The sequence below is a fragment of the Ursus americanus genome, chromosome 22 (genome assembly GCF_024610735.1).
Source record: "Ursus americanus isolate L20-20 chromosome 22, mUrsAme1.1.p, whole genome shotgun sequence".
In the NCBI taxonomy this organism is placed as follows: Eukaryota; Metazoa; Chordata; class Mammalia; order Carnivora; family Ursidae; genus Ursus; species Ursus americanus.
In genome coordinates, this window is record NC_142148.1 from 13,436,888 (window position 1) to 13,462,904 (window position 26,017).

Consider the following 26,017-nt stretch of genomic DNA (forward strand, 5'->3'; position numbering starts at 1 on the left):
CAGTTTCCTTACCCGTGAAAGGGATGTTACAGTAGGGTTAGTATGAAGATGAAGGGAATTGATTCGAGGTGCTCAGAACAGCACGTGCGCGCATATGCTGGGTGCTGTGTAAGTATTTGGTTGATAGAAAAGCTCACACTGAGGATATTGCTCAAAGTGAGCTTAGCGGAAATTGCTTCGAGGTTTATTTGAGGACTTCCCACAGAATCACGGGGGGCTCTGGTTATCTGCCTGTTGGGCACCTGACCCTCGCCGTCACACACAGGTCAGTGTGATGAATGCTCCCTTGAAGGGTGCAGATACTGGGCGTAGCCCGGCTAGGTTACTCGCCTGGGGGTCGCACAGCCGAGGCACCTCTAAGCCACGATCCGCACTCGTGTCTGTCGGAACCCATACCCGACGTCTTTCTGATCTGGTATGAAAGCCTCCCTGCCCTGGGCCGGGGGACTGGTGATGAAGCAGTGTCCTCTTCTGTCCCCGTCAGAGCTGACCATGGCGGAGATGCGGCAGAGCCTGGAGCAGGAGCGGGACCGGCTCATTGCCGAGGTGAAGAAGCAGCTGGAGCTGGAGAAGCAGCAGGCGGTGGACGAGACCAAGAAGAAGCAGTGGTGTGCCAACTGCAAGAAGGAGGCCATTTTCTACTGCTGTTGGAACACCAGCTATTGTGACTACCCCTGCCAGCAGGCCCACTGGCCCGAGCACATGAAGTCCTGTACCCAGTCAGGTATGGCCGTGCGGGCTGCATCCCGGTCCCGGCCCCAGTGGGGTGGGCGTTCGGCTCCCCCACAGGCCCACCGAGCAGACTGGTGTGGCAAGGTTGGCGTGCCCTGTCCTTGCCAGTCTCGCGCAGACACGTTACTGACCTGTGAGGCCCAGCTGTGTTGCACTTCTGGCCTCTTCTCTGTTACTTGGCTGAGTGTAGTTTCATGTGAGGTGTCGTGGTTCTCAACGGGGTGACTTTGGGCCCCATCCCAAAACGCTGGGAGTGATCGCCCGCAGTTGTGGTTGTCCTAACCGAGGTGGGCGCTACTGACATCCGGAGGGGAGAGGCCAGGGATACCACCAAGCTCCCTACAGTGCACAAGACTGTCCCGCCCATGACGGCGAATGATCTGGCCCAAAAGGGCCAATTGTACTTAAGTTGAGAAATCCTGCTTCTAAATACCGGACTCCTAGCTTGAAGTAACATGGATTCCCAGTTCTCATGGGAAGGGAAAGGTGTTGGTTTGGAGCTAATCTTTGTCCTCTCTTTCTAGTCGAGAACAAGCAGCCCCCAGGCTGGGTGCCTCTAGCAGAACACACTGTTTAGCTAGAATTTATTAGTAATATTTTAGAAATTAATTTTTACAGTTAGCTTATTTTTCTGTTAGCTTTATATGCTTAGAGTTAAAAGCCTCTTTTCTTTGAGAGTGAGCGCGAGCGGGGAAGGGGTAGAGACAGCGGGAGAGAGAGAATGTTCAGCAGGCTCCGCTCAGCACAGAGCCCAATTCAGGGCTCCGTCTCACGGCCCTGAGATCATGACCAGAGTCGAAATCAAGAGTTGGACGCTTAACTCACTGGGCCACGTAGGTGCCCCCAAAGCCTCTGTTTTAAAGAATTCATTTAATTAAAAATTACATAATTAATAAGGTAGTGTGTCTGTTAGACTGGCAAACTTTTTGAAGGTGATAATGTGAATGATAGGATTGAGACGCACTCCCAAGGCCAAGGGTTGGCAAACATTTTCCGTGAAGGTCCACAGAGTAAAGACTTTTGGGTTTGTGGGCCGTGGGGTGTGTTGCAGCTGCTCCATTGTGCTGATTTGGGGAGAAGGCAGTCCTAGACAATATGTAAGTGGTGTGTGTGGCATTGTGCCAATAAAACTTTATTGACACAGATAAGTGGCGCTAGTATGCCAACTCCTGCTTAGACAGATCTTCTATTATTTCGTTATTTTAAAAAGGCAGCATTGACTCATCCATTGCTGGGTTCTTTAACCTTTAGGGAGATGTCGACTTAATGGCTACTTTTTAAATCTCTTCTTGCAGTGGTTAAATTCTCCTAAGTTTTGGAATGTATCTGATGAGCCTTTTGCTGCTACTCTTACAAGATGGCCAAAGTGTCCTTCAGTTTTCTTTATTCGTGGCATTATGATGCCCGTCTTTCTGAACTTCCTCTCAGGTGTTCTAAGCTTCTGCCATGTCCGGATACTCTCTGCCTGAGACACCGTGGTGTTCTTCATGTGGACGTCCCCACCTTGCTTTAGAAGCAGGCGAGTCCACGGGGCTAAAATAGGTCTAACGTGAGAAATTATGGAATGAGTAATTCTAGATCCGTGGTGACAGGGGCTCTGCTGACGGGCTTCATCTGTTCCACACCATCATGCTTTCGTCTCCAGAATGACTTCATAAAACTTGAATTAATGAACTGTCAAAAATTCACCTATTTTCACACTGAGTCTGGAATTTCAGCATCTGGAAAACTGGAAAAGCCCCTGGGTGGGGCTGCACAGCAGCTGCCCCTGTTATGGGTGGCGGGTGGGTCATAGTTGCGTGGGGCCTCGTGCAGAGTGGGGCTTCCTGCTGTTCTGGAAGCTGCGGCACTCGGCTCACACGCGGCTTCTCTCTTCCTTTCCCCCAGCTACGGCTCCTCAGCAGGAAGCAGATGCCGAGGTGAACACAGAAACACTAAACAAGTCATCGCAGGGGAGCTCTTCCAGCACCCAGGCAGCCCCTACGGAAACAGCCAGCACCTCGAAAGACAAGGAGACGTCAGCAGAGAAGAGCAAGGACAGCGGGTCGGTGAGTAACCGCTCGCCTTTGGCCAGTGACACCAACACTCTGGGCCACACGGAGTCTCCACACCTGTCCCCACGCCTGCCACCTCTGCAAGTCCCATGTGGTAGGAGGTTTGCTGCAAGGTGGTCAGGGCAGTCAGACTGCTGCTGGGGGTGACAGTCGTAGCAGAGCTGCTTTTCACCAGTGGGCATGCGGGCCGGGACAGGGACGTGGAGCCCGAGTGGACATTTGTGCGACTTGGCAGCTGCTCTCCGGGGACTCTCAAAGTTTACAACAGTGTTGTCCAGTAGAACCTTCTGTGATGATGGAAATGTTCTGTGTCTGCTCTGCCCAGCGTGGTATCCACTAGCCACATGTGGCTGTTGAGCGCTTGAACCCTGGCTGGTGTGAGCAAAGACTCACACTTCAATTTTAATTTTAATTAATTTAAATATAAATAGTCACATCAAGCTAGTAGCTGCCATATTGGAAAGCAAAGGTTGCACCTCCTAGTTCCCCGTGTGTGGTCGTATGTCACATGGATTGTATGTAAAAGTTATTTTCGGTGGCACATTGATAATGTTTTACATTTGTAGTCATTATGTATTTATTTCAATGTGTATTAGGAAAAGAGTAAGTCCTTATGCCATCCACACCCTTTGATTTCATTGATAATATTGCCTGGTAAGGGGTTCATGTGAAATAAAAGTGAGCTGGATAATCCTTTGAAGTCGTATACCTCCTTTTTGGATGTGGGCGGAACTCTGGAGGGTAGGCAGGTCAGTGAAGGAAGTTGAGGAAACAGTGAATGTTCTAGAAGCTAAGGCTGTAGAGTTGAGTAAGGGGCCACCCCATTACTGTGTTCCAGCCTGTCCATTCTGGGAGACCGAGCACAGGCGTAGGGCCACCCCAGCTGACCTGGCCCCCCCTGCCTGTGCACACCAGGCAGAGGGCACAGAGGTGCCTTGGGGGCAGTGATGAGCACCCCCATGGATCCCTAGGCTTCCCTGGGGGGCTACATTGGCCCCCGTGCCTTGTGTCCATCTCTCTCTTTTTGTATTTTTAGACCCTCGACCTTTCTGGCTCCAGGGAGACGCCCTCCTCCATTCTCTTAGGCTCCAACCAAGGCTCTGGTATGTTGCCCCCTGGTGGGTGAACGGTGCTCTCACAATTCCTCACGGGCAGAGGGGAAGCCATTTTCTCAGGGAGAACTTCAAGGGTTTAGGGCAGTGGTTTTCCAAACACTGTGGATCCTTAGGGATCTTTGGGGGTGCCCTGGGCAGGTCATTGGGGGGTGAGGGAGTGGCCGGGCAAGGCAGCTTTCAGGCACCTCTCCAAACTGATCAGTTTTTCCCTGGGTTTTTATTTAATGGGGTTCCACATAAAACTTCATTCGAAAAGAGGGTTCTGTTGCTGACCTGGGGTGGGGTAGAAGGTGTGCGTTAGGTCGAGCAGTCCTTTTGCCCTCAGGGAAATGACCACAGTGAGCGAAAACCATCTGGAACTCTATTTCTGACATCCCAACGCCCGCATTTCGTGGGCAAGGGCACGTGAGACTTTAGAGAATAGAAAATTTTTAGGTGGGTGATCTTTCTGTAAAAATCTTTCCTCTTGAGGAATAACCTGGTAGGCCATTTTGGGGTATTTTCTGGGACTACGTTTTTAGTTTTTCTCTTTTTTGGGGTATGAGCTGTCCTCCATTCTAGCCTGAAGGGTCATTTTCCTGCCCCCTCCTAAACCAATTTTGGGTGATTCCAGAGGGTTCACAGAAGGTGCCCCATTGAGGACAGTTTGCTTAATTCAGGGTCCCTTAGCTCCAGGATCTTTGTTTCTGCTGAATGATTCTCTTTAGCTGAAAACCAGACATGGTCCTTCCCTTCCATGTACTCAGGGCATGGAGGAGGAAGTGATGTCCGTTGTGAGCACCCGTAGCTGGGGAGGGTTTCTCGGAGGGCCTGGGGAGTGGGGTTCAGATTGAGGGAAGGGGGTAAGAGGGAGTGGCTTGAGCCGACTTAAGGGAGAAGGTGAACTTGGGATTAAATACGATCGAACTGCCTGTTGAAAAAGTCGTTCCCCACTCCCTTCCCTCCCGTCCTCTGACTGAACCCCCAAGAACAGTTCAGTTTAGTGCTAAGAAGCCTTTCGCACCTCTCTGATATTTTCTGGTTTCTCCTTTTAACGAAGAGCAGACTTGGTATCTATCTAGAAGTTCATAGTACAATTTGGTTTTCATTATGTTGATTTGTAGAGTTGCCCTCTGTCTGTGGCAAGTATTGTCGATTTTCTGTCAGTGATGCAGGTAGTGATTTTAAATTTCTGTTTTTTTTTTTTTTTTTTTTTTTTTTTTTTTTTTTTTAGTGTAAAGTGAGCTTAGACTAAGAACGTGGAATAAGCCGTCTGTTAGGACTGTGGCTGTGTTGGAATTGTGAAGGTGGTGTGAGAAAGGCCAGGGTGGGGGAGCGGCGCTAAGGATGGGGGGGCACTGTTCAAGTTTTGGGGCAGGGAAGCGGGCTCAGCGCAGCCCTGGGGACACTGACTGCTCAGTCTGGTGCAGCGAGGACGACTGCACGCAGGAACTTGGTTGGGGCACACGTCCTATCGCACATCTGAGGTGATGAGGGCTTACCCAGCCCAGGGGCTGGCCGACTTTCTGTAAAAGGTCAGAGAGTGACTGTTTTAGGCGTTGCGGGCCCTGCGGTCTGTGTCACAGCTGTTGAGCTCTGCCCTCGTAGGATGAAGCACGTGGATAATATGTTCGGTTCGTGAGTTGCGCATGAGTGTGGCTGTGCTCCAAGGACAATCTGTAGTAGAAAATTCAGGCACCGGGGTGGATTGGGCCCCTGGGCCCGTTGTTGGCAGACCCCTGACCTGAAGCACACGGGTGTCCCAAGTGGGTGGAAAGGATGGTTCACATTGGAGAGAGGAGGCCAGGAGCCCCCGAAGGTGCTGGTGACTTGGTACTGCGTGGGTTGGGGGCAGACAATAACCCCTGAGGAGTCTGGGGACGGGACAGGGGAGGGGGAGAGAGGGCAGGATCCTGCATTCTGCTTGAGTTCTTGGTGGGTGCACGGCACTAGGCCGTTTGCAAGTCATCGGAGGTGCATCAGAACTTGTCGAGTGTCTCTGGGGCCAGGTCCTGGCTAGGGCTGGGGATGTAGGGGTGAAGAAGGCAGCCAGCGCCCATCTTCCTAGAGCTTCAGGGGAAGTCAGAAGAGCGCTTAATCGATGCTTACGGAAGAGCGTGAAGCAGTTGGGCTTCTTCGCGCATTTATTCCCAGCTTCTGTGAGAGAAGTGACTGTTTCCATTATGCAGATGAGGATGTCGAGGCCATGAGAAGTCAGGTCACATGCACGAGTAACTGTGAGTGAGCAAGTGTCAGAGCCAGGACTTGAGTCCCGATTTCTCAGACTCAGACGTGCTCTCACCCACGGCGCTGGGAATACTTAGGTTGACCCGTATGAAATTGTAAGTCAAAAATAGTTGAATGTCGGCAGTTTTGTATGGCTCAACTAAGAAGGCACTGATGCCTGGGGAAAGTCAGGGCTGTGGGTGTGGCCTCTCCCTTCCACCCCTGCTTCCAGACCTACTAACTCTTTGCTTTCTTCACTTCCGTCCCACTGCCTTCCTCCTTCCCCAGCTTCGATCCCATGGCTCATTTCAGCAGCACCCTTGCTCATGTAACCCAGCCTCCCGTGCCTCCTGGTCTTCCCGGTATGTCCGTTCGGCAGAACGCCATCTTGGACAAACCCCAGCCGTCTGTCCTTTACTCGCCTGCACCTGAGCGTTAGTGCTCAGCCGAGAAGGTCGTGCAGGGGGACACGCTCGTTCCACCACGCACACACGCACATCTTGACCACGAGCCTCAGAAGCAGGCGTTGCCATTTGCCTGTTGATCTGACCTGATCGTCGCATGGCAGCCTGTTCCCACTCTCCACAAGGGCAGCTTCCAGAGTTCTCTGCTCTGTTTCAGACCTCCCCCCCCTCCCTCCACCGTCACTGACAGCACGTGGCCTCGCCTGTTCCTCAGAGGTGCACAGCCAGGCGCTGCTCCCCTCCCTTCTAGCCCCCCGGCCTTGAAACCTTCCTTCAGCTGTGCTTGCCTTGCCCTCCCTGTCCTGTTGGAGACACAGGTCTTACTTTCAGTTGCTTCCTTCCCATGGCAGTTAGCTGTCTGTCTGTCTATCTATCTATCTATCTTTAAAGATTTATTTATTTGAGAGAGAGACAGAGAGAGAGATCACATGAGTTAGGGGGAGGGGCAAAGGGAGAGGGAGAGAGAGAATCCCCAAGCCGACTCCCTATTGAGCACGGAGCCCGATGTGGAGCTCGATCTCGCGACCCTAAGATCATGACCTGAGCTGAAATTGAGTCGGACGCCTCACTGACTGAGCCACCCAGGCGCCCCCTTCCTGTGGCATTTAAACATCCTCCTGTACTTCCAGGTTCCTTGCTTGACACCCTGCACCTCCCCCTAGAGCAGTGCTGCCCCCAGAACATTCTGCAGCAACGGCGTTCTCCACCTGCACCGTTCCCTATGGCAGCCGCTTGCACGCCTGGCTGCCGGCCCCTCGAGCTGTGGCTGATGAGACTGAGGGACAGAAGTTAGTGTGTTCCTCTACTTTATTTAAATAGCATCGTGTGGCCAGTGGCTGCATACTGGACTGTCTCCTCCCGGCCCAGCTAGATGTCTGTCGAAAGTTGTTCCGTCCCATCTCTCTCGCTTTCTCACACGCTCCTGTGTTCACGCTGTGTGGTCTGTCGCGGTGCGGTCACCATTGAGCTCTGAGCCATGAATGACTGGAGACGTCTTAAATTCTAAACTGCGTTTTGAGACCTTGTCTCACAAAGACGGGATTGGTCAGAGTCCCAGGATCGCCCCAGCAGAAGGGACCGTCTTGGCGAGTCCTGGCTAAAGAAAGAGGTGCACCCGGGGCTTCTCTTGGGAGGTGTCCATACTTTTAGGACCTGGGACGAGGCTGGAGGGGAGGCATGTTAGCAAAGGGGGGGGAGCACCCCGGAGCTCAGTGTCAGAGGCTGGAGGAAGAAGAGTATTTTCAGGCAGTGTTGCCATGACATCCTGGAGCGTGAGCGGGCGGGACATGAGCGGGAGGTGCCTGGAGGCCTGGTCAGGACAACAGACTTGCGTCTTATCATTTTCCTCTGTTTGTCACAAAATGGTTTGTGCTGGTGGTTGTGCGAAAGCAGAAAGACTGGCTTGTTTGCTGCCCCTTTGAATTCCTCGTACGTTGCATGTAACTTCTGCTGGCTCTTGGCATTGGCGGCTGTGCAGGTGGGATCTCGGGGAGGGAAGTGGGCTCTGCAACCCTGGGGGCTCCTGAGCTCAGAGTGCCTCCCGGCCACCGGGCAGGTGAGGACAAGAGGCAGTCGGAGGGGAGAAAGCCCTAGAGGGGGGATGCCCTTCCTTGCTGCTTGCTTGTCTTTTAACTGAGATTTTAGAGGAAAACACACATACAGTTAGAGAAAATAAAATCGTACAGAGAAGGACTGTTCTAGGCCCGGTCCCCACTGATGTATCTGGTACTTACTTCCTTACGTACAAATAACGTATTTCCCTGTCCTTCTGTTTCTGGACGTTAGTTTTCAACATTGCTTGTTGGTTTCTGGGTTTAGAAGATGAGAGTTGGGCTCCTCGATGACCTCTCTCCTTCCCCTCCTCCCTGATGACCTATGTCACCGTTGACGTGCCCTAGGGATTCCCTGGGTCAGATGCAATGCGCACTCTTTGGTTCTGGTTCTGTCAGCTGGAGAAGGCGTCCCCTCTCTTGGCGGTCCCCCTCCCCTGTCACCCCTCCTCCTCCGGCCCTGTCCAGCCCGCCCTCTGCTCTGCTGTGACCTCCTGTCCTCAAGGCTGAGCCCTAAACGCAGTACGGTCTTCTCGCTGGTGTCTGGCGGCTGAGCCGGAGACTTCGAGGCCGGTTCCCGCCGTCCTGAGCTTGCCTTTTGTTGCCAAGGCGCTTGGGCTGCCGGGATTATATGTCCATTGGGGCACAGCTGTACCTTCTCCTGGAGTTACTGTTTTGTCCTTTTGTCCTACCTTCCATTATTTCCACACCAAACTCTTCACCGTACCCCTTATGTCATTGAAAGCCCTTCCCTGTCACTAATTTTTGACCCTTTGGTTTCAGATGTTATTTGTTGGGGTCCCGTCATCGTGGAGGAGGATGTTGGCCCCTCCAAACCTCCTCTGTAGCCCCTTGCCCAGTCCTGACGACGGTGCCTTCCTCGTCGTCCCCACCGGGCCCGTCCTCAGGCAGCCTTGGTGGTAGAGGAGTTACGATCGGCCCTCCATAATCCGGGTCCCTTGGGTGCTGCTCTGTGCCTTAGTGTGGTTCTGGCCCCCCGCTTCTCTGGTTGAATTCGGCTGCCGGCAGAGCTAGTGGTTCTGAGAATTGTGCTTTCAACATGCTGTAGAATTCGTGGCTCCCAGAGTTGCTTTTATGTCCTTGTGGACCTTATCCCCCAGTCGTCACGCCGCGCTGCGGCCAGCGGCCCTGCCCACAGTTTCACACGCACAGTAAAAAAGCGCTAGGCCCCTGTGAATGCCTCTGGTTGGAGAAGGGCGAGGTGGATAAAAGAGCTCACGGTTCTGAGAACGGCAGGCGGCCTGTCGACGAGCACAAGTAGCAGGTGCTTGGGTTGTGGCCCCCCGGGCTCCCTGATGGACTCCGAGGCTACCTGGGCCAGCTCTTCGGTTCCCGGCAGGTGCGGCCAGCAGCCTGCCGATGCCCCAAGCGCCACTGCCCGGCAGCCCGCGCCCCAGCTACCCAGCCCACAAGGGGAAGTAGGACCCCGTGTCCCCAAAGCTGCCAGGAATCGTTCCGGGCCTGCAGACAGCATGTACGTGCGTGCGTTTCTCTTTGTGGGCGTGTCTTTTGTTTTCTGATTGATGGGTCTTGCTTTGCCTTTTTGCAAGTCTTAGCTGTGCCTCGCATGGCCGTTGAAAACCGCAGTAGGGAGCGAGAACTTCTGGAAGGGATGACCCTTGTTTTTCAGAAAGGGTCCTAGGGTAACACCCATTCTCCCCTGCAGTGATTGGCCGTAACAGCCAGTGCCGTGGGTCCCGTTAGCTGAGGAGCTGGGTCCTGCAGAGACACGTGGCTGGCCGGCCTTCACCTGACTACCGTGTTGTGGGATTTTCTCGTGTTGGATGAGGACCAGCTGCACCAGTCCCCCGAGACCTTCCTGAAGAAGCTTTCGTGCAGGTTTCACGAATAGGGAAGGAGGAGTCAGAGCAGGTGGATTAAGGACTCTTGGGAAGACTAGCCTTTGACCCCATTTCTCTCTGCCTGAATACCGTCCCCCCTTGGTGACTGATGTAGATGGTTAAAAAGAAGTCTCTCCTGGGTGAACACATTACTTCGGAGATTTTTATCTTTCTCTTCATTACGTATCTTCCAAAACCCGAACATAGGACTAAACACATGCATTCCTTGTTACCAGGTGGTGAGAAACACACCCCGGCTCTGATCGGGTCCCTTCCTCACTCATCCTCGTTCTGTCTCTGGGCTTGACAGTTGGCTTCTTTGAATTAAATATTAGCATCACATCTCAAGAGATTTAAAAACAAAGTTCCGTTCCAGCCCTCTGAACTTGGCAGACAATCCAGGGTGTGATAGGGTCTCGGCGGTGCCCTGATGGGTCTCTCACCGTCAGCCACGCCTGCCCGAGCTGAGCTGTGCGGCGGCTTACAGACCCCTCGTTTTGCTCCTCCTTCAACTTCCTCCTGGCTTCCTCTGGCCACTGTGGTACACACGTCCTCGAAGCCATCCTCGGTCTTACCTCTGGCTCTGTGTCCTTCTGTGACCAGCCTGTCCTTGCTGGGAGTCCGTGGGTCTGTTTTTAGCTGGACTTAACCATTCTGGCCCTTGCTACTTCTCTTTGGTGATCCTCTCCATCAGGTGGTTTCGTTATATAGTCTGTTTTTCAGTTTTTCTGTAAATCGACTAAAGAAACTCCATAATAGAAGTAAATCGAATGCCAGATTTCGGTGCCTCTTTCCAGCAGCCGAGCTTGGACGCAGAAGCGTCCGAGGGGTGCTTGGTGTTGACCCGCCGTGTAATACGGGTGCACGGTTCCAGGTACCGCGTAAGAACTGCCTGCCTTGGCACGTCCGTACCTTCCTCACCAGTCTTGATTCTCCACAACGTGACCACCTACTGTTCTTGTAATCAGCCGTTGAACCCTAAAACAATAAGTCGTCTGCCTTTGCACTCTGGTGACCCCCCCCATGGAGGGCAGCGGGCGGCGGCCCTGGGCGACTGCCCAGGGGAGAGGGCAGAGCGGCGGCCCGCAGGGGAGGCGCCAGCCCGGTGGCGGGGCACTTGGGCCTCGGTGGAGCTGGCGGGAACGCTCAACATCCCCCTCTGTTGCTTTTCTTCTGCAGACCATTCCCGGAGCAGTAAGTCTGGTTGCTGGAGCGGCGGTGACGAGAAGCGAGGACCCGCTCGCTCCGAACACAACGCCGGCCCCAGTTCGAAGAGCCTCCTCCCGAAAGAGTCTCGGCTGGACACCTTCTGGGACTAGGGACAAGTCACGACACAAGCCACCCACGCCGTGGAGGAAAAAAAAACCAGACACCAGGGCAATAGGAAGCAGCAAAGAAACGTGAGACGGGAGAGCAGCCACCTTGAGACTGGAGAGCGCCAGGCACGCGGACTTGGCCTCTGCCCTCGGCTCAGAGGGCAGCCACACTACATGGCGTCCGGCGTTAGCATCGACTGAGGACCGCTGGGCCCACGCGAAACCTATGCTTTAGGTGTAAATAATGTACAATTTGTGGATGTCCTTGAACCTAGAGTCCCTTGCCCTTTTTATATTTGTATTGACTTTAACTTATAAAAAAAGAGAAAAAGAAAAACAATTAAAAAAAAAATAAACCCAACAAAGAAAAGAATGTTTAGACGTTGGAGCAGGGACGGTTGGTCAGCCCCTCTGTCACCGCGGCGTGGAGCCCGGGCTCTGGGGTCGCTGTGGCGCGCAGATCCTTGTCCGTGGCCCCCGCGGGGGGGATGCGAGCCGTGGCGTTCAGGCGTCCGTACGCAGCGCATCAGGACCGGGAGTCCGGCAGACGCTGTGCTGTCGTGGGCACCTCCCATCGAGCCGTCGGCCCCTTTCAGCTACTACGTTCCTATGTTACAGAATGCGAGCTCTCTGGACCGGAAGGACACCTGGAGAAGCCAGTTTCTTTTGTGTGGTTTCAGTGACGACTACTCCTAAAAGGGAAGAAACAAGGTCCTTGTTTACAGAAGACGGAAACCAGCCCCGCTCAGCTCCTCCGCGGGAGAGGACGGAGAATGCGTGAAGGGTCATAAGCTCTGAAACAAAGAGAAGTCTTCGCTTTGCTTTGTGGTTCCTTTTTAAACACACTCACACATACTTGGTAAGCGATGCCTGCTTCGTGGAAGCGAGCCCTCAAAGGCAAGATGCACGCAGAGGACATTTGAGTCTGGGGTGAAGCATGTATGTATTATTTATACGATGGAATTTTACGTTTTTATGTAAGCATGAAACAAAGGCAGTGTGCGAGAAAGCCAGACCCCAGCCGTGCTGTTACACTACGCATACCGTAGTACCATTTTGTATGTTGTGTAAAACAAAAAGCATTGAACAAAGCAAAAGGTGATGTATGTATATGAGAAAATTAATTGTACGATATCATTCCAGTACATTCTGTTGTACATTTTAGTCCTGTTTCCTTTCTCTTCGTTGTTGATAAGAGGATGCGAACTGTGTACAGTTTCCAGCTAGTTACCCATATTAGAGAAGAACTACACAGAGAGAGTATTAGAAGAAAAAGAGAGAAAGAACATTTGTGAATTGCAGTTGTCAAAAAAAAAAAAAATAGCCTAGCTGGCCTTATTTGTGAAGCATAATTGCTTTTAGCATATGGAAGTATTTTTTCACATTTTCTTTGTATAAAATTTGTATTAAACTTAAATATCTTTTTTGATGATGGTGTTTCTTTGTGACTGAGCCATTGGACTCGCACCGTATGCTCTTTTGGGTTCCGCCCCTCCCCTGCCCCCGGTTTTTTCAGATTCTTCACCTTTTTTTAATTAAACTGTTTTTGGAAAAATGGCTTGGTCGTCCTCAAATTTGCAGTTTTCCATTGGGTCGGGATGGCCGTGTCCGGTCTGCATGACCCAGCACAGGAGGTCAAGGACATCTCCACAGGTGGTGGGCACATGATAAATAGGGGCCCCCAGTGGGCGCTTTTCCTGGGAAGTCCGGTTCCTTGGAATTTATTGACAGGGCCATGCCAACGAGAAGGGAAATCCTGGTCGGTCTTTGCAAGACAGTAAGAGGGGAGGGGACAGTCTTCCTGGGGCTAGGGTGGGGACCTGCGCTTATGAGAGTGGCGTGGGCAGCGTGAGACCTCAGCGTGGCTCGGGTGTACCCTGGTCATCAACATATTTTGATTTTTTTCCAACCATTTAAAAATGTAAACACTATGCTCAGCTCATGGGCCGTACAAAAGCAGGGGATGGGCTGGATTTGGCTCACAGGCCATGTGGTGACCACTGCTGGGAAAGGACCAAATGGGGATGATTTTTTTAAATCTTTCTTTTTTTTTTTTGGTGCTGAAATGAACGATCTGAAAATGGGGATATTTTAAAATAAGACCAAGGGGTGAAGGTGGCTACTGTCACTGGGACTGTGCTGGGGCTTCTCTCAGGAGGTGGTGTTTGACCTGAGACCTGAATGAAGAGCTGGCTGTGGGGCCGTGAAGTGGGTGAGCATCCTAGACCGGGACCAGCAGGTACAAAGGCCCTGGGGCATTCACTGTGAGTTCGACAAGCTTGATGAGCTGCAGCGTGGCTGGTGTGGCTGAGAGGAGTGGAAGTGGAGAGGGCACCGGATATCACAGAGTCCGTGGTCCCCGGCATTCACACGGTGGCTGTGGGCTCCCTAATGTGAGCTGCCAGGGGCTCTTGTTGAAACAGGCCCAAAGAAGTAACTAGCTAAAAGCCAGGGAGCTGGTGAAAGATTCTGACAGGACTGCTAGTGAATGCTTTTTCCAGTAGAATGGGGTACTGTCATTTTTCGAGTTAAAATTTTTTTCAGCTTCCTTTCACTGGGCGTATATGTACACCTTACCTTCTCATTTGAAGACCACAGAGGGGAGGTGGACACAGCCCCACTTGAGGGGATGAGGCTGAGGCTGTGAGCAGGACTGCAGTATCGCCCCCTGGATTTTCCAGCTCCAGCAAGCCAGTCCCTGTCTGGCCCCAGGGCCCTTGCACTGGCTGTGCCCTTGGCCTGGCACACCCTTCTGTGGCTGGCATCTTACTCGGATTGTCTTTCAGGTGTCACCTCTGAAGCAGACACTCCCCTCCCGCCATTGTCCTCTGTCGCAGCCTCTTACTAGTTTACACATCCTTGAGCAAAGTTAATACATATTTATGACTTGGTCTTGTGCGTCCCGCTCACAGATGAGCTGTGTCGGGATGGGTGAGCTATATCCTCAGGGCTTGGAGGACGCACGGCTTCTGGGTCTGAGCAGGGGCAGCCTCTGAGAGCCTTCCTCGCCATGAGGACCCTGGCACCCCGACCCTGCACCCAGGGGTCTCAGCTGCAGCCTCCCAGGGAAGGAGGCACCTGAGCAGAAAGTGGCTGACTCAGTGGTAGAGGAAACAAACGGTGAATGTTATTATGTATTTGACTAGGTCCATGCCTCCTCCCATTTGGAAAGACGTGCGTGTTGTTAGACCCCCTCGGGGAGGCTGTTTTCTCTCCTTTTGGAACAGAACCGGCAGCATCTGACACACACCCTCCTGTCTTGTTTCCTTTTTCACTTCTGCTGAGGTCTCGGGCATTGTTCCAGCGCCTCTTCGTTCCCCTGTGGGTCCGTGACCCTGGGATGTCACAGCCCCCAGTGGATGGGTCCTCCGCTAATCCCCAGACACTGGCCATGGGGTCCGGTGTTCCATGGGAGTCCTCCAAGGCTGCCCCAAACGGTCTGTGACAGGCCAGAGAAGAGGGGGAGCACTCGGAACTTTCAGACAGGGCTGCGGAGCCCTCCTCTCTGGCGCTGGTCCCGGTCGAGTATTTTCAGATGTCCTTATGAGTCTGAATCGACGAACGAGAAGAGGGAGGACACGGTGAGGTCTGCTGTGGTCCTTGGTACTTTTTAGGAATGGCCTAGCGCGGGGCAGGACTGGCTGCGGAGGCTGGTAATGCGATCGGGCACTCTCGCCACCTGGTGGCCCTCACCTAGAACTGCAGCCCCCAGAGCCGGAGCTGGAGCACCAGGGACAGAGAGGGACAGAGAGGTGGGCCAAAGCCGTTCATTCAGGTGACAGCTGCTTACCGAGCACTCTGTCTGGACTCAGCACTGAGGACACAGTACTGAACAAAACAGCTGCAGCCTCTGTCCTCATCCATCTGACATTCCCCATGAGAAGCAGTCACATAGGCATATAATATAATGCTAGGTGGGACAGATACTGTTGAAGGTAATTTGCATGTGTGGAAGGGAGGTAGATGGTCTGCCTGGGGACAGCCTCTCCGTGGAGCTGGCTGCTGAGCAGAAACCTGAAGAAGGGGTACCAAGCTGTGATGACCGGGGCATTGGTTGTTCATGCTGGTGGAACATTAGAAGCACCTGGGAAGGTTTTTTGTTTTTTGTTTTTAAATAACCACCAGTAAATGCCGAGACCCTACCTGCTTTCCCAGAATAATGACATCCAACTCTCTGGGGTGGGGTTTGGGCATCTGTCATTTAAAGCTTCTCAGGTGATCCCAGTGGGCCGCCAGAGCTGAGAGCCTCTAACCTGGTTGGAAGAACGTCCAGGGTAGAAGAACAAATGTAAAAGGCCTGAGGGGGGCACCTGGCATCTTCCAGGAAGAGAAGGCAGGCCAGTAAGGCCAGAATGGAGGGATTCCAGGTGGGGGTGGGGCTGATGGGCTCAGAGAGGGAGAGGGAGAGAGAGAGAGGCGGAGGTTTGCACTGTGCTCCAAAACGGGTGGGAAGCGAGGCGGGTGTGTTTTTTTGAACAGCTTTATTGGGATATAATTCACATACGATGGGATCCACCCATTTGAAGTGTGTAATTCAATGATTTTTGGTATTTTATTTAAAAAATTGTAGTAAAATATATACAACAACATTTGCCCTTTTAACCATTTTTAAGTGTACAACTCAGTGGCATTAATCAGAGTTGTGTTTCGAACGTAGAAATGTTTTCCAAAATGCAGCTTTCATATCAGGGCACATCAGGACATCCCCTACATTTTCTCTCACCCAGGGAAACAAAGGTCACCATATCCCTTCCAGCGTCCCCGTGTGGGCTCAGCCCGCACGCTGAGCTCTGCACTGAGGGTTTTCCAGGCTACTGTAGTCTTTTTGGTCTTCATGATAACTGCACGGGGCGGGATGAGGGAAGTGACTTGTCCAAGGTGACAGACACAACAGGTTAGTGCCACAGCCAGGATTCAAACTGGACTCCCGTGTCTGCGACACCACGGTCAGTTTACAGAACGCCTTCCCGGGCCCCTTTCCCTGCCTCCCCTCCACTGTCCACAGGGTGAGTATTGTTCTCTTTGTGCAGCTGGGAAAGTAAGACTCGAGGCTTCCATGAATTTACAGGGGGTCAGGGTTTTAGTTGCAAACAACACTCTAGGTAATATGGCAGGAAAGGAATTTATTGAAGGATATTACGGGACTCGCAGACCTCTGGAAGGCAGGGCCAGAGAGACCGGCTGGGAGACTGCACAGCCACAATGTCCAAATTACATTGCAGGACCTTCCCGTCACTGCCACTGGGCCTAGACGTTGCCACTCTCACCGGTGACATTGGGCACGTCCCTCCCGCCTCCTTGCTAGATTGGATCCCACACATCAGAACGCACTTCGCAGAATCCGATTGCTTTCTCATGCGGGTGTATGCGGATTGGGTAAACCCAGGTTGCGCTGGGTGTATTGGGTTGAGGCTGAATACCACTTGGGTGTATTTGATTGGCTGAGTCTCCAGCTGGGTATATATGATTGGTAGACTCTAGGTCACATGCCTACGTCTTAGCTGCGAGGAAGGCTGGGAAGGTGGCGTTCGGATTGCTTCGGCTGCAGACTCCTAAGGTAGGAAATTGCCCAAACAAAAGGCCTTGGGTCGACAAAGACATTGACGGCGCTCCCTGCAGAACTGCCCAGAGTCTCTGTCAGCCAGGTCAGTTGAGAGCAGAACTCCCGCAGCCAGGTAGAGCGGAAGGGTGTAGTAAGCGAACCAGGCTGTAGTGCGGCTTGCGGCTAGTTGGCGAGGCTGGAGCTACATTTCCCAGAATCCGTTTCTTTGAATGGTGCTGAGTTAGAATTGACCCAAAGAGGGACTCATGTGAGATTTTGAAGATGGAAGGGAAGTAGCAGCCTCTCCTCTTGCAAGGTTGCTGTGGCTAGATGTGGTGACAGACAGCTGCAGACGTGCGCTCAGACTGCAGCTTGTCCTTGCTGTCCTCTGTGCCACCCACGGGTCTTGTTTCGGACTCCTGGACATCAGCATGTGCCCCGCCCCTGGGTGCTTGGCTGCAGGGGCTAGGGTTCCCCGTCGATTTCTCTTCTGGCGCCTCTCTGCAGACGCACTTTGGTGGCTGGACATGCCTCACGGCTTCTCAGATTGCCTCGTTGGTGACTCCAGGTGCAGCCTTTCACACTTTCACTTCCCCAACTCCTGGGACCCCCTGTAGGAGGCCTAAGTCCCGTAATACATGGCTTACCCCTAACTCCTGGGCCAGATCTGGCCGCGTCCCTGATTGGGTCTGATACATGATGAGTGTTTACAGAATCGGGAGGAGGGCTGGGCTGGGGCAGCCACGCGGCAGGACTGGCGGCTGGGTGGGTGGTGCGGTGGGGGGGGGGGGGGGTGCGGGGCGGCTGCTCCTCCTCCAGGATCAGGAAGGGCCCCTGTTGATCTAGTCGCAGCTGCACCAGCCTCTGGGGCCTGACCCTCGCCGGCTTTGCTTTCGTCTGCACCTGCAGGCCGAATGCCCCGTGTGCCGCCACCTTTCTCCCCCACTTCAGTACCAAATACGGGTCTCTTGTGAACATAGCTAGTGTGTGGGCCCTTCAGTGCTCCAGACCCCTGGCTCTAATGGAGCCTGGAGAAGCGTTTTCGCTTTCCAGCCTCTCATTCAGGAAGGTACAGCCAAGGGGAGGCAATGGTTGAATGCTGAAAAGTAATTTCTCACCCAGAGTTATGGCTGGGGATCAAACCCTTGGCTTTGCCATCTGGCCCAGGGCTCTACCTGCCCAAGGCTCTGTTCAATTAATGGAAAACCATCGCCTCCCTGGCCCAGGAGATAGTCCAAGGCCAGGTCAGCTTGGGCTCTAGACAGCTTGTTAAGACAATTGAGTACTGACCTCGGTTCACTTCGGTGAACTGCAGAAGGTAACTTCATTTCTGTAGCATTCCAGGCAGTTGCTGTGCACTGAATCGTAATAACCTGCATTTTGCAGCTGAAGATACCAGACCCAGAGAGGTTGAGGAAGCTGCCTGAGGTCACACAGCTGGTTAGTGGCAGAAACAACTTGAACCCAGGCTGATGACGCAAAAGAATGTCTGCTCTTAAGCTTTACTCTATCTTTGTCATCATTAGAGAAGCTTTTATATAAAAGCCACTTCCTCCCTCCCTCCCCCCTTCCATATTAGGTACCCATTCTCATGCCTAATAAGTTTCAGGTGCTGGGGACACAGCTTTGGACAGAGAGATGGGGTAGCTACAGGGTAGTGGTAAGATGGGAACTCTGCTCCCAGGACCAGGTGCGGAACAGAAACTAGTGGAACAGGTCAGGGGAGAGTGGATACACATTTTTATTTATTTTTTATTTATTTATTTATTTATTTTTTTAATCAAACATGTTAGAATAGACTCCTGCCTCTGTTTTCTTTTTTAAACCTATAGTTCTCTTGGTTTAGTTTTTTTTTTTTTTTTCTCTTCCACTTTTGATAGAAAATTGTGTGTTCACAGTAGAAAACCCAGCTCCCGGGTGTGATGGTAGATTGTGTGTCAGGGAGGCGACAGGGCATGGCGGGGATGGTGGCAAAAAGCGAGCCTGGCAGGGACAGCAGCAGGAGCTGTGGAGTGGCCCTAGCTGGACCTACAGTGTTGCCATATCCTCCGCTTTGTTTTTGGAGAGAAGTTGAAAGTGTGGATTTTGAGTTAATTCTCCCAAGTTTTAAATAGTTGGGTCAAGGTTTGAACACGTAATGTGAAGAGTAATGAAACGTCTCTGTGGGCCAGATCTGGACCGTGAGCCACCCGTTGGCAATCTTGGGCAGAAGAGCAGTCATTTAGCAAGGATGCTGGGTTGGGGGTCCAAGCTTGGCCACATTCCAGCTGCAAGGTCAGGGGCAAGCCACAATACCCCTCTGGGCCTCCATTTCCCCCTCTGTGAAATGGGGCTTGTGAACACCGCAGCTAATTGGATGATGAATGTACTGTTTGCTGAAACTTGTTCTAAACTAGCACCTTTCAAACACCGGGTTGTGAGTGAAAGTGTTTTAATGGATTGTGACCTGCATCATTTAAAAGCACAGTAGAGCAGGATGGAATAGAATAGGACGCATCATGGCCAGATGGGTAAGCATTGCTTTGTGAAGCCTGTTTCAGACGCAGACAATACATACACGTTCGTATGTGCATACATAGGTGCGCGCTGTCCACGGTTTGATGTCATCGGCACCTGTCGCTGTGGAGTGCAGTCAGAAAGCCTGAAAGCCACCGTTCTAAGTGCTGGTCCTGTCGGCACTTGTCCGGTGCTGTCAGCAATCCATGAGCTTGGTTCTACCGTCACTCTCGTGTTAGAGCTGAAAAGTGAGGTTCGGGGAGAGAAGTTCCCACGGATAGTAACAGGGAGAGCTGGGATTTATCCCAAGGCCCCGGGCCTGATCACTATGCGATGCTTCCTCTCCAGCAGGAGGACATGAGCTAATGCGGGTCAAGGGCTTAGCTCGGTGCCTGGGACATAGCAGGTGCTTAGGGAGCGTGAGAAGCTGGGCTTGCGTTTGCTGCTTCTCCTTCAGCCCAGGTGGCCAGCAGGATCCGAGGGCTGAGACGGAAGAGGCCTGGGACTCTGCCGACCCTGCTCACCCCTGGAGTGGGGCGGTGTCTGCGAGGGCGTCTCACCTACAGCCAGAGTTTACCAGCTACTCCTTTCAGACCAGACACTTCATGCTGAATTTTATAATCCGTGTTTGGCTGGAGCCAGCTTATCCCTATCCTTGAATGAACTTCAACATGTAAAAAGAAATCCCAACATTTTTTTCAAACGAGTCTCACTATGGTTACGTGCAATTAGTCCTTAGAGCGGCTTGTTCTGGCGTTTTCCAGGGTGGTGGTTGCGGATTGCTCTTGAGGCTACCGTAGTGTCCGTTTGCCTTCCCGCATAGATGCTGCTTAATAGTGGGATCCCCATTGTGGCCACGGCAGGTCAGCTTATCAGTTTTTAGGCCTGGACACACTGTCGACAGTGCTGCCATTTCACCGCAGCAATCCCTGAAGCGTGGACACGGCCTGATGGCCTTGCTTTCCGAATCCTTTCAACAGCAGCCTGCATTGTTTCGGGCCCAACTTCGGGCGGCACCGGCGGGGGCTCGGCCCAGCTGCGGGCTCGGCCCAGCTGCGGGCTCGCACTGCCCTCTGGTGGTCACTGGCCGGCATAGCTTTGCCAGCGCGGAGCTGGCATTGACAGCGGTCGAAGGCGTGGTGGGGAGACTGGTCAGAAATCAGAACAGTGATGGAATGTGGGTAACGGCTGGGAAAGGCGGGGAAGGAGCCTTTTGGGGGCCTGGACACCTCTTCCATCTTGATCTGGACAGTGGTTACCCAAGCGTGATCCTTTGTAAAAATCCATCAGGGTGCATACTTGAGCTTTGTGCAGGAAATGGATGTGGATCATAAAATGCAATTTAAACATCTCTAAGTTCATGCGGGATCCCGGTTGTTTTTGACTGCACACCCTACTTCCATCCTTCCCCCTCCAAACCAATGTCCCCACAGCAGCCAGAGTCATTTTAAAAAATGTCAATCAGATCATGCCACTGTCCTTGTGAGAACCCTCTGATGTGTTCTCATTGAATTTAGAATAAAACCCAAACTCCAGTAAAATTCCAATCCATGACCAAAAGGATCCATCCACATCTGCCTGGGCCTTACGCTCTGACCCCATGACCTGTGACCTCACCTCCAGTCTTTCCGGGTTTCCCATCTTTCCGTCCAGCTCCAGCTTTGTTTGCCTGCGTGTTCGTACTTCCTTGTCTGCCCCTGGAGCGCCTGACCTGGATTTCTCACCACCCGGGTCTGAGCGCAGGTGCCACCCGCTCCGAGGTGAGCAGGCCATCCACAGCGTCCCCGTGCCGTTCCGGTTACTCTGTGTTGCTTCACCCCAGAGCTTCCTTCTGGACTCCAGCCAGTGTCTGAGAGGAGAGCAGCCCCTGTCGTTGACCCAGCAATGCCACGCCGTAGACTCAGTCACAATCCCAGCCAACAAACAGACCCTCAGTGTCTACCCCCTGGACAAGAGGCTGCTTTTTGGACCCTGAATGTTTCACTGGCAGATCCTGTGATCTCTTTCAAAAGAATGTTCTTAGGCTCCCCGCCCCCCTTTTAGAGTAGGCTGTACACCCAGAGTGAAGTCCAGTGCGGGGCTCAAACTCACGACCCTGAGATCAAGACCTGAGCTGAAGAGTCAGACACTTAAGCTTCTGAGCCACCCCGGAGCCCCTCAGGCCCCTTTTTGAAGTTGGCTGGCTTAGGCCTCCAGGATCCACCTTCTCCTCCCTGCTGAGGGTCCCACAGCTGCTTCTCTGCTGGCCTCATGGTGGTTCTTGGAAGGGGCCTTGGGCTGTGGCTCAGGCTTGTGCGCGGCGAGTGTCCAGGATCTGGGGAGCGTGCCGGTGTCCTGCTTGTGGCCGCCGGCTCCTCCTGCAGGACGAGGTGATGAGTGGGAAAGTCTGCGTCTCACGGTTGATTTGCCGGCTTGTGTCGCCTTCCCTCTGCAGGGAAGTCAGCTCCACGGGGGTCGGGACTGCCCCTGTCTCACGTCTGCGTCCGCAGGCCGAGAAGGGCACCTGATAAATGGTAGACCCTGGCTTCACCAGGCGGGATGGATGAATGGCTGGCACAGCTGCTCTGAGACGGGATAGGGCTTTATAACGTGTCCCCGCTCAGACCCTGGAGACCACAACTGCCCCGCTTTTGGTGGGGGTGGCTTGGCAGAGACCAGGCTTCCTGGGACGGGCAAGAAGGGGGCTGCCTGATTCACAGACCTGCTCTCCTCAGCCTCACACTCGCAGCCTGAGTCCCATAGGAAAGGGCTAGTGTTGCCGCTGGGGGGAAACTGGCTGGAAACAAGCTACCTACAGCAACCGGCTGTGACCAGGAAGTCTCTAGAAGTGACATCTGATCTTCAAGATGTTCTTAGAGTAATCTGCTCACGGCATTCAGTATATAAGTAGGGCACTCTCCCACTTACCCGTATGTCTGATAGGGCCTACGGGCCACTGTTTTTATTAATTTCTTATATCTTCTTCCAAAGTTTCTTTTTGTAGATGAGATCCTACGGGTTTTACTTTTTTCTCCATTCTTATACAAAAGGTGGCATATGCCATGTACTGTTCTGAAACTGGCCTTTTTTGCTTAGTGCTATGTTGAGGCGATCATCCCAGACTGACGCGTGGGGCCCACTCTTGTTCTTTTTCATGCGTGCGGAGTAGTCCATCCTGTGGCTGCGTCCTCATTTAACCAGCTCACCGCTGACGGTGTTTGGGTTTTCATTCTTTGCTAGTACACGCAATGTTGTAGAAAATGAACCTCTGGGGGGTTTCCACACGTACATAAATGTATCTGTAGATCGATTCTCAGAAGTGGAATTGCTGGATAAAATTGACAAAGTGGGTCAATATTGCCAGCTTTCCCTCCTGGGGAGTCGTGCCAGTCTCCGCTTCCACCAGCAGTGGGTGAAGGGCCCGCAGCTCCGCCGGTACTAGGAGTCCCAGCACTTCCATAGTTTTGCCGGTCCGATGTGGAAAGTGGCATCTCAGTGTATGTGTGAGATTGACCATCTTTTGTAAGTTTTTGAAAGTTTTTACACCCAGTGTGGGGCTTGAACTCACAACCCTGAGACTGAGAGTTGCACACTTCACCGACTGAGCTAGCCAGGTTCCCCAAGAAGCAGTTTTATTTTTTTTGGAAAAAATGTAGGGGTGCCCAGATGGCTCAGTCGGTGAAGCGTGCGACTCTTGATCTCAGGACTGTGGATTGGATTCCCACATTGGATGGAGAGCTTACTTAAAAAAAAAAAAATATATATATATATATATATATATTTTAAAGATTTTATTTCTTTGTCAGAGAGAGAGCGTTTACACGTACAAGCAGGGGGAGCGGCAGGCAGAGGGAGAAACAGGCTCCTTGGAGCCTGATGCGGGACTCGATCCCAGGACCCTGGGATCATGACCTGAGCTGAAGGCAGACACTTAATCAACTGAGCCACCCAGGCGCCCCTGCCAGTGCATTTTAGATGCTTGATTAATATCTGATGAAAAATACCCAGCTGGGTATTTGGTGGTAATGAATGGCTGATTTCCTGTGTAGAAATCTGAGCCCATGAGATATGATAATACCACTAATAACGTTATTTATTATGTGCTATGTAAGTTGGGATGCTTTTGGTTGCAAATAACAAAGGAAGAACCAACTCAAAATATTTGAACCATAAGGACATTTGTTAACTCACATAATAAATTTAACCTACCTTTCCAAAACAATTGTCCTTTTAAGAATGAATGCTTTATCAATGGAAATCTTCTAAGTTTGTGGACTATTGCCTATAAATGAAACCAAACCGAAGAGTCCAAAGATGGAGAGTAAGAGACTGAATTAAAAAATGTAAAGCCGTATCTTGAATTCTGCATTTGGAATGGGGGTGTCTGAGGTCACACATCCCTAAACTTTTTGGTCAAGTAAGCCAAAGAATTCTGTGTTTTGTTTTGTTTAAGCCCCTGTGTTGTGTTTCTGTTCTTTGTGATGGAAAGAAATCCCAGTGGTGGCTCTCTGATTTCTCAAGCCCTTGGCTAGGCAGATACCTTCAGCCCCAGGGGCTGACCTGAGGACTTCGTTGGGTTTCTGTCCTTCGCGGGGGGCTGGTCAGGAAGTTCTCAAGTCATGTTCAGACTTCTGGGAGGCCAAGGGCTTTTGTTTGTGAGTGAAGAGTCCCATTACTCTACCTCTGAGATTGTCCTCAAGAGCTGCAGGATACTGCTGGGGAAACGGTGACGATTAAGGAGTCTGGGGCCAGTGAATCCTAGCTGTCCACCACCCACCCGTCCGTCATCCATCCACCCACCCACCGCCCATCCATAACCCGTCTGCTGTCCATCTGTCTGAGCATCCGTCTGTCCATCCATCCTTCTTTCAGCCTTCATTAAGTGCCATATCTGTGTCAGACTGTTACGGGTACTGAGTATACAGAATGAGAAAGACACTGTCCTTGGCCACTGGGACCTCTGAGTCCTCCAGGATTCAGGCTAGAACACTTACAGACTGTGGACCCCTAGCTTCCGTCAGAACCGGCACTGGGCATTTAGTCCTCAGAACAGAAAAGGGGTTGACCACCTGGGTCATCTCAGGATGAAGGGGCGGCTCCGCCTGTGCGGATGGCTGGAAGTCTGTTAATGCCTCGAATGGAAGCTTCAAGATCGGTCATAAAGTAGTGACACCTATCCCACTTCAAAATGTAAACGTGGTTTTATTTAATGCCTTTTATCCATCACAAAGTACCGCCTCCTCCCCAGGGTCCCCTCTTCCTAGAAAACAAGATGGCAGCATAAGGCACGTGCACTGTCCACATGACGTCAGGTTAGGTCCTTAAAACAAAAATAAGCAATAGTCTTCCCATCAGCCCGAATCGCCTCCCTCACCCATTGTTCAAAGAATGATTGTCCCCCCCAAAGCACAACTTGGAGCAAAGCGTGCTTCACTGAGAACTGCACCACCCCCATGCCAGTTTAGAAACCAAACCAACGACTAAGAAAACCAACAACACGGGTACGAGAGCATAATACCAGAGTAATGAGATTAGTCCATAAATTAAAAAGGAAAAAAACCCAACCCAAGCCTGTCCCCTCCTCATCCCTCCCCCAAATCAGCAATTCCTCGCTTTTGTTCTGTGAGTCTCGTGGAAAAGCCTGGACTCCGAGCCAGCCCTTTTCTCCAAAGTTAAATATTCCAAAGCCACCGGGGGGTACTCTGCGTCTCCGGACCCGCGCGTGGACTAAAAGGACAGCTGCTGAGATGGTCACCGGGCACGTCCTCTCGGCCGCAGGGACCGCCGGCGTCGGGCATCTGGCGGGGAGGCGGGGAAGGCGAGGGCCTGGGAGCGCGGGATGCGCCGGGGTGGCCGGTGGCGAGGCCGTGGGCTCTGCTATAAATACTCCAGCTCCAGGGCGTGCCTCAGCGCCTCCAGGTCCGCGTGGCAGGATATCCGCCAGAAGGGCATGTTGTGCTGGAACACAGAACACCAGCCGCGGCGTTAAGGCCGTGCCCCGGGCCTCCCCCCCCAGCCCAGGGTCAGAGCCCGATGCCACGCCCACCCGAGGTGGCGAGGCCCGTGGGCGATTCCCGAACGGCAGGGCAGCCCCCCCCCCCCCCCCGACCGCGCGGGTGTGTGTTCCTAGCAGCCCGGCACCCTGTCCGACCCTCTCCCCGACTTTGGGAAGGTCTTCGGTCCTGGGCGGCGCGCTGACCCGGAATGAAGTCCGGCAGTGAGAAGGCTGTTCCTTCCTAGAAGGTTGTCCTCGATCTGCTACTTCGAGAAAAGTGTCAGCTAGGTGCGCACGTCTGCACCCGTCCCTAACACTGGCTCATCTCGGAAGGAGCAGACGGAGCTGGTCCCCGCCAGGGTTGGGCAGGCCGGCCACGGCGGACCGGGCGACGTCCGTCTTCTCGCCTGTGAAATGGGGGGGCCGGATGCGGCTGCTGCGGCTCCTCCCTGCCGGGCACGTCGGCTCAGGGCCGCTGTTGGGTTAGCCTAGGCGCGCCGACGCCAGGGCGTGCGTGTGCGCAGGTGCGCGTGCAGGGGTGGGGGCGGAGGGGCTGGCTAGTGAGGTGGTCGGGAGTCAGGATGCAGAGTTTGGATGGTCACCGTCAGCCTGTGACACCCAGCGTCTTACCCCTTGCTTTCCGTGCCCTCGCTGCTGCACTGCCCAGACAGAACGCTTAGAAACCAAAACACGAGCACCCTTTTCAA

The 26,017-nt window shown here is 52.8% G+C and overlaps 2 protein-coding genes across 25 annotated transcripts in view; one reads left to right on the forward strand and one right to left on the reverse strand.

Annotated features, from left to right (window-relative positions):
* Positions 1-12,727, forward strand: part of ZMYND8 (zinc finger MYND-type containing 8) — a 122,122-nt gene extending 109,395 nt beyond the window's left edge. For 17 of the 23 annotated variants that reach the window (XM_045804744.2, XM_045804740.2, XM_045804747.2 and 14 more), the window contains 3 exons: positions 485-724; positions 2,620-2,780; positions 11,162-12,727. In XM_045804744.2, coding sequence (XP_045660700.1) covers positions 485-724; positions 2,620-2,780; positions 11,162-11,386 — 626 coding nt within the window. In that variant the 3' untranslated portion in view covers positions 11,387-12,727. Of the gene's footprint in view, positions 1-484; positions 725-2,619; positions 2,781-3,822; positions 3,890-11,161 lie in introns of all 23 variants that reach the window. The other 6 variants (XM_045804746.2, XM_045804753.2, XM_087853531.1 and 3 more) reach the window with 1 other exon arrangement.
* An 11,789-nt stretch (positions 12,728-24,516) lies between these two features.
* Positions 24,517-26,017, reverse strand: part of EYA2 (EYA transcriptional coactivator and phosphatase 2) — a 267,436-nt gene continuing 265,935 nt past the window's right edge. For both annotated transcript variants that reach the window (XM_045804754.2, XM_045804755.2), the window contains one exon: positions 24,517-25,273. In XM_045804754.2, the coding sequence (XP_045660710.1) occupies positions 25,193-25,273 (81 nt within the window). In that variant the 3' untranslated portion in view covers positions 24,517-25,192. The remainder of the gene's footprint in view (positions 25,274-26,017) is intronic.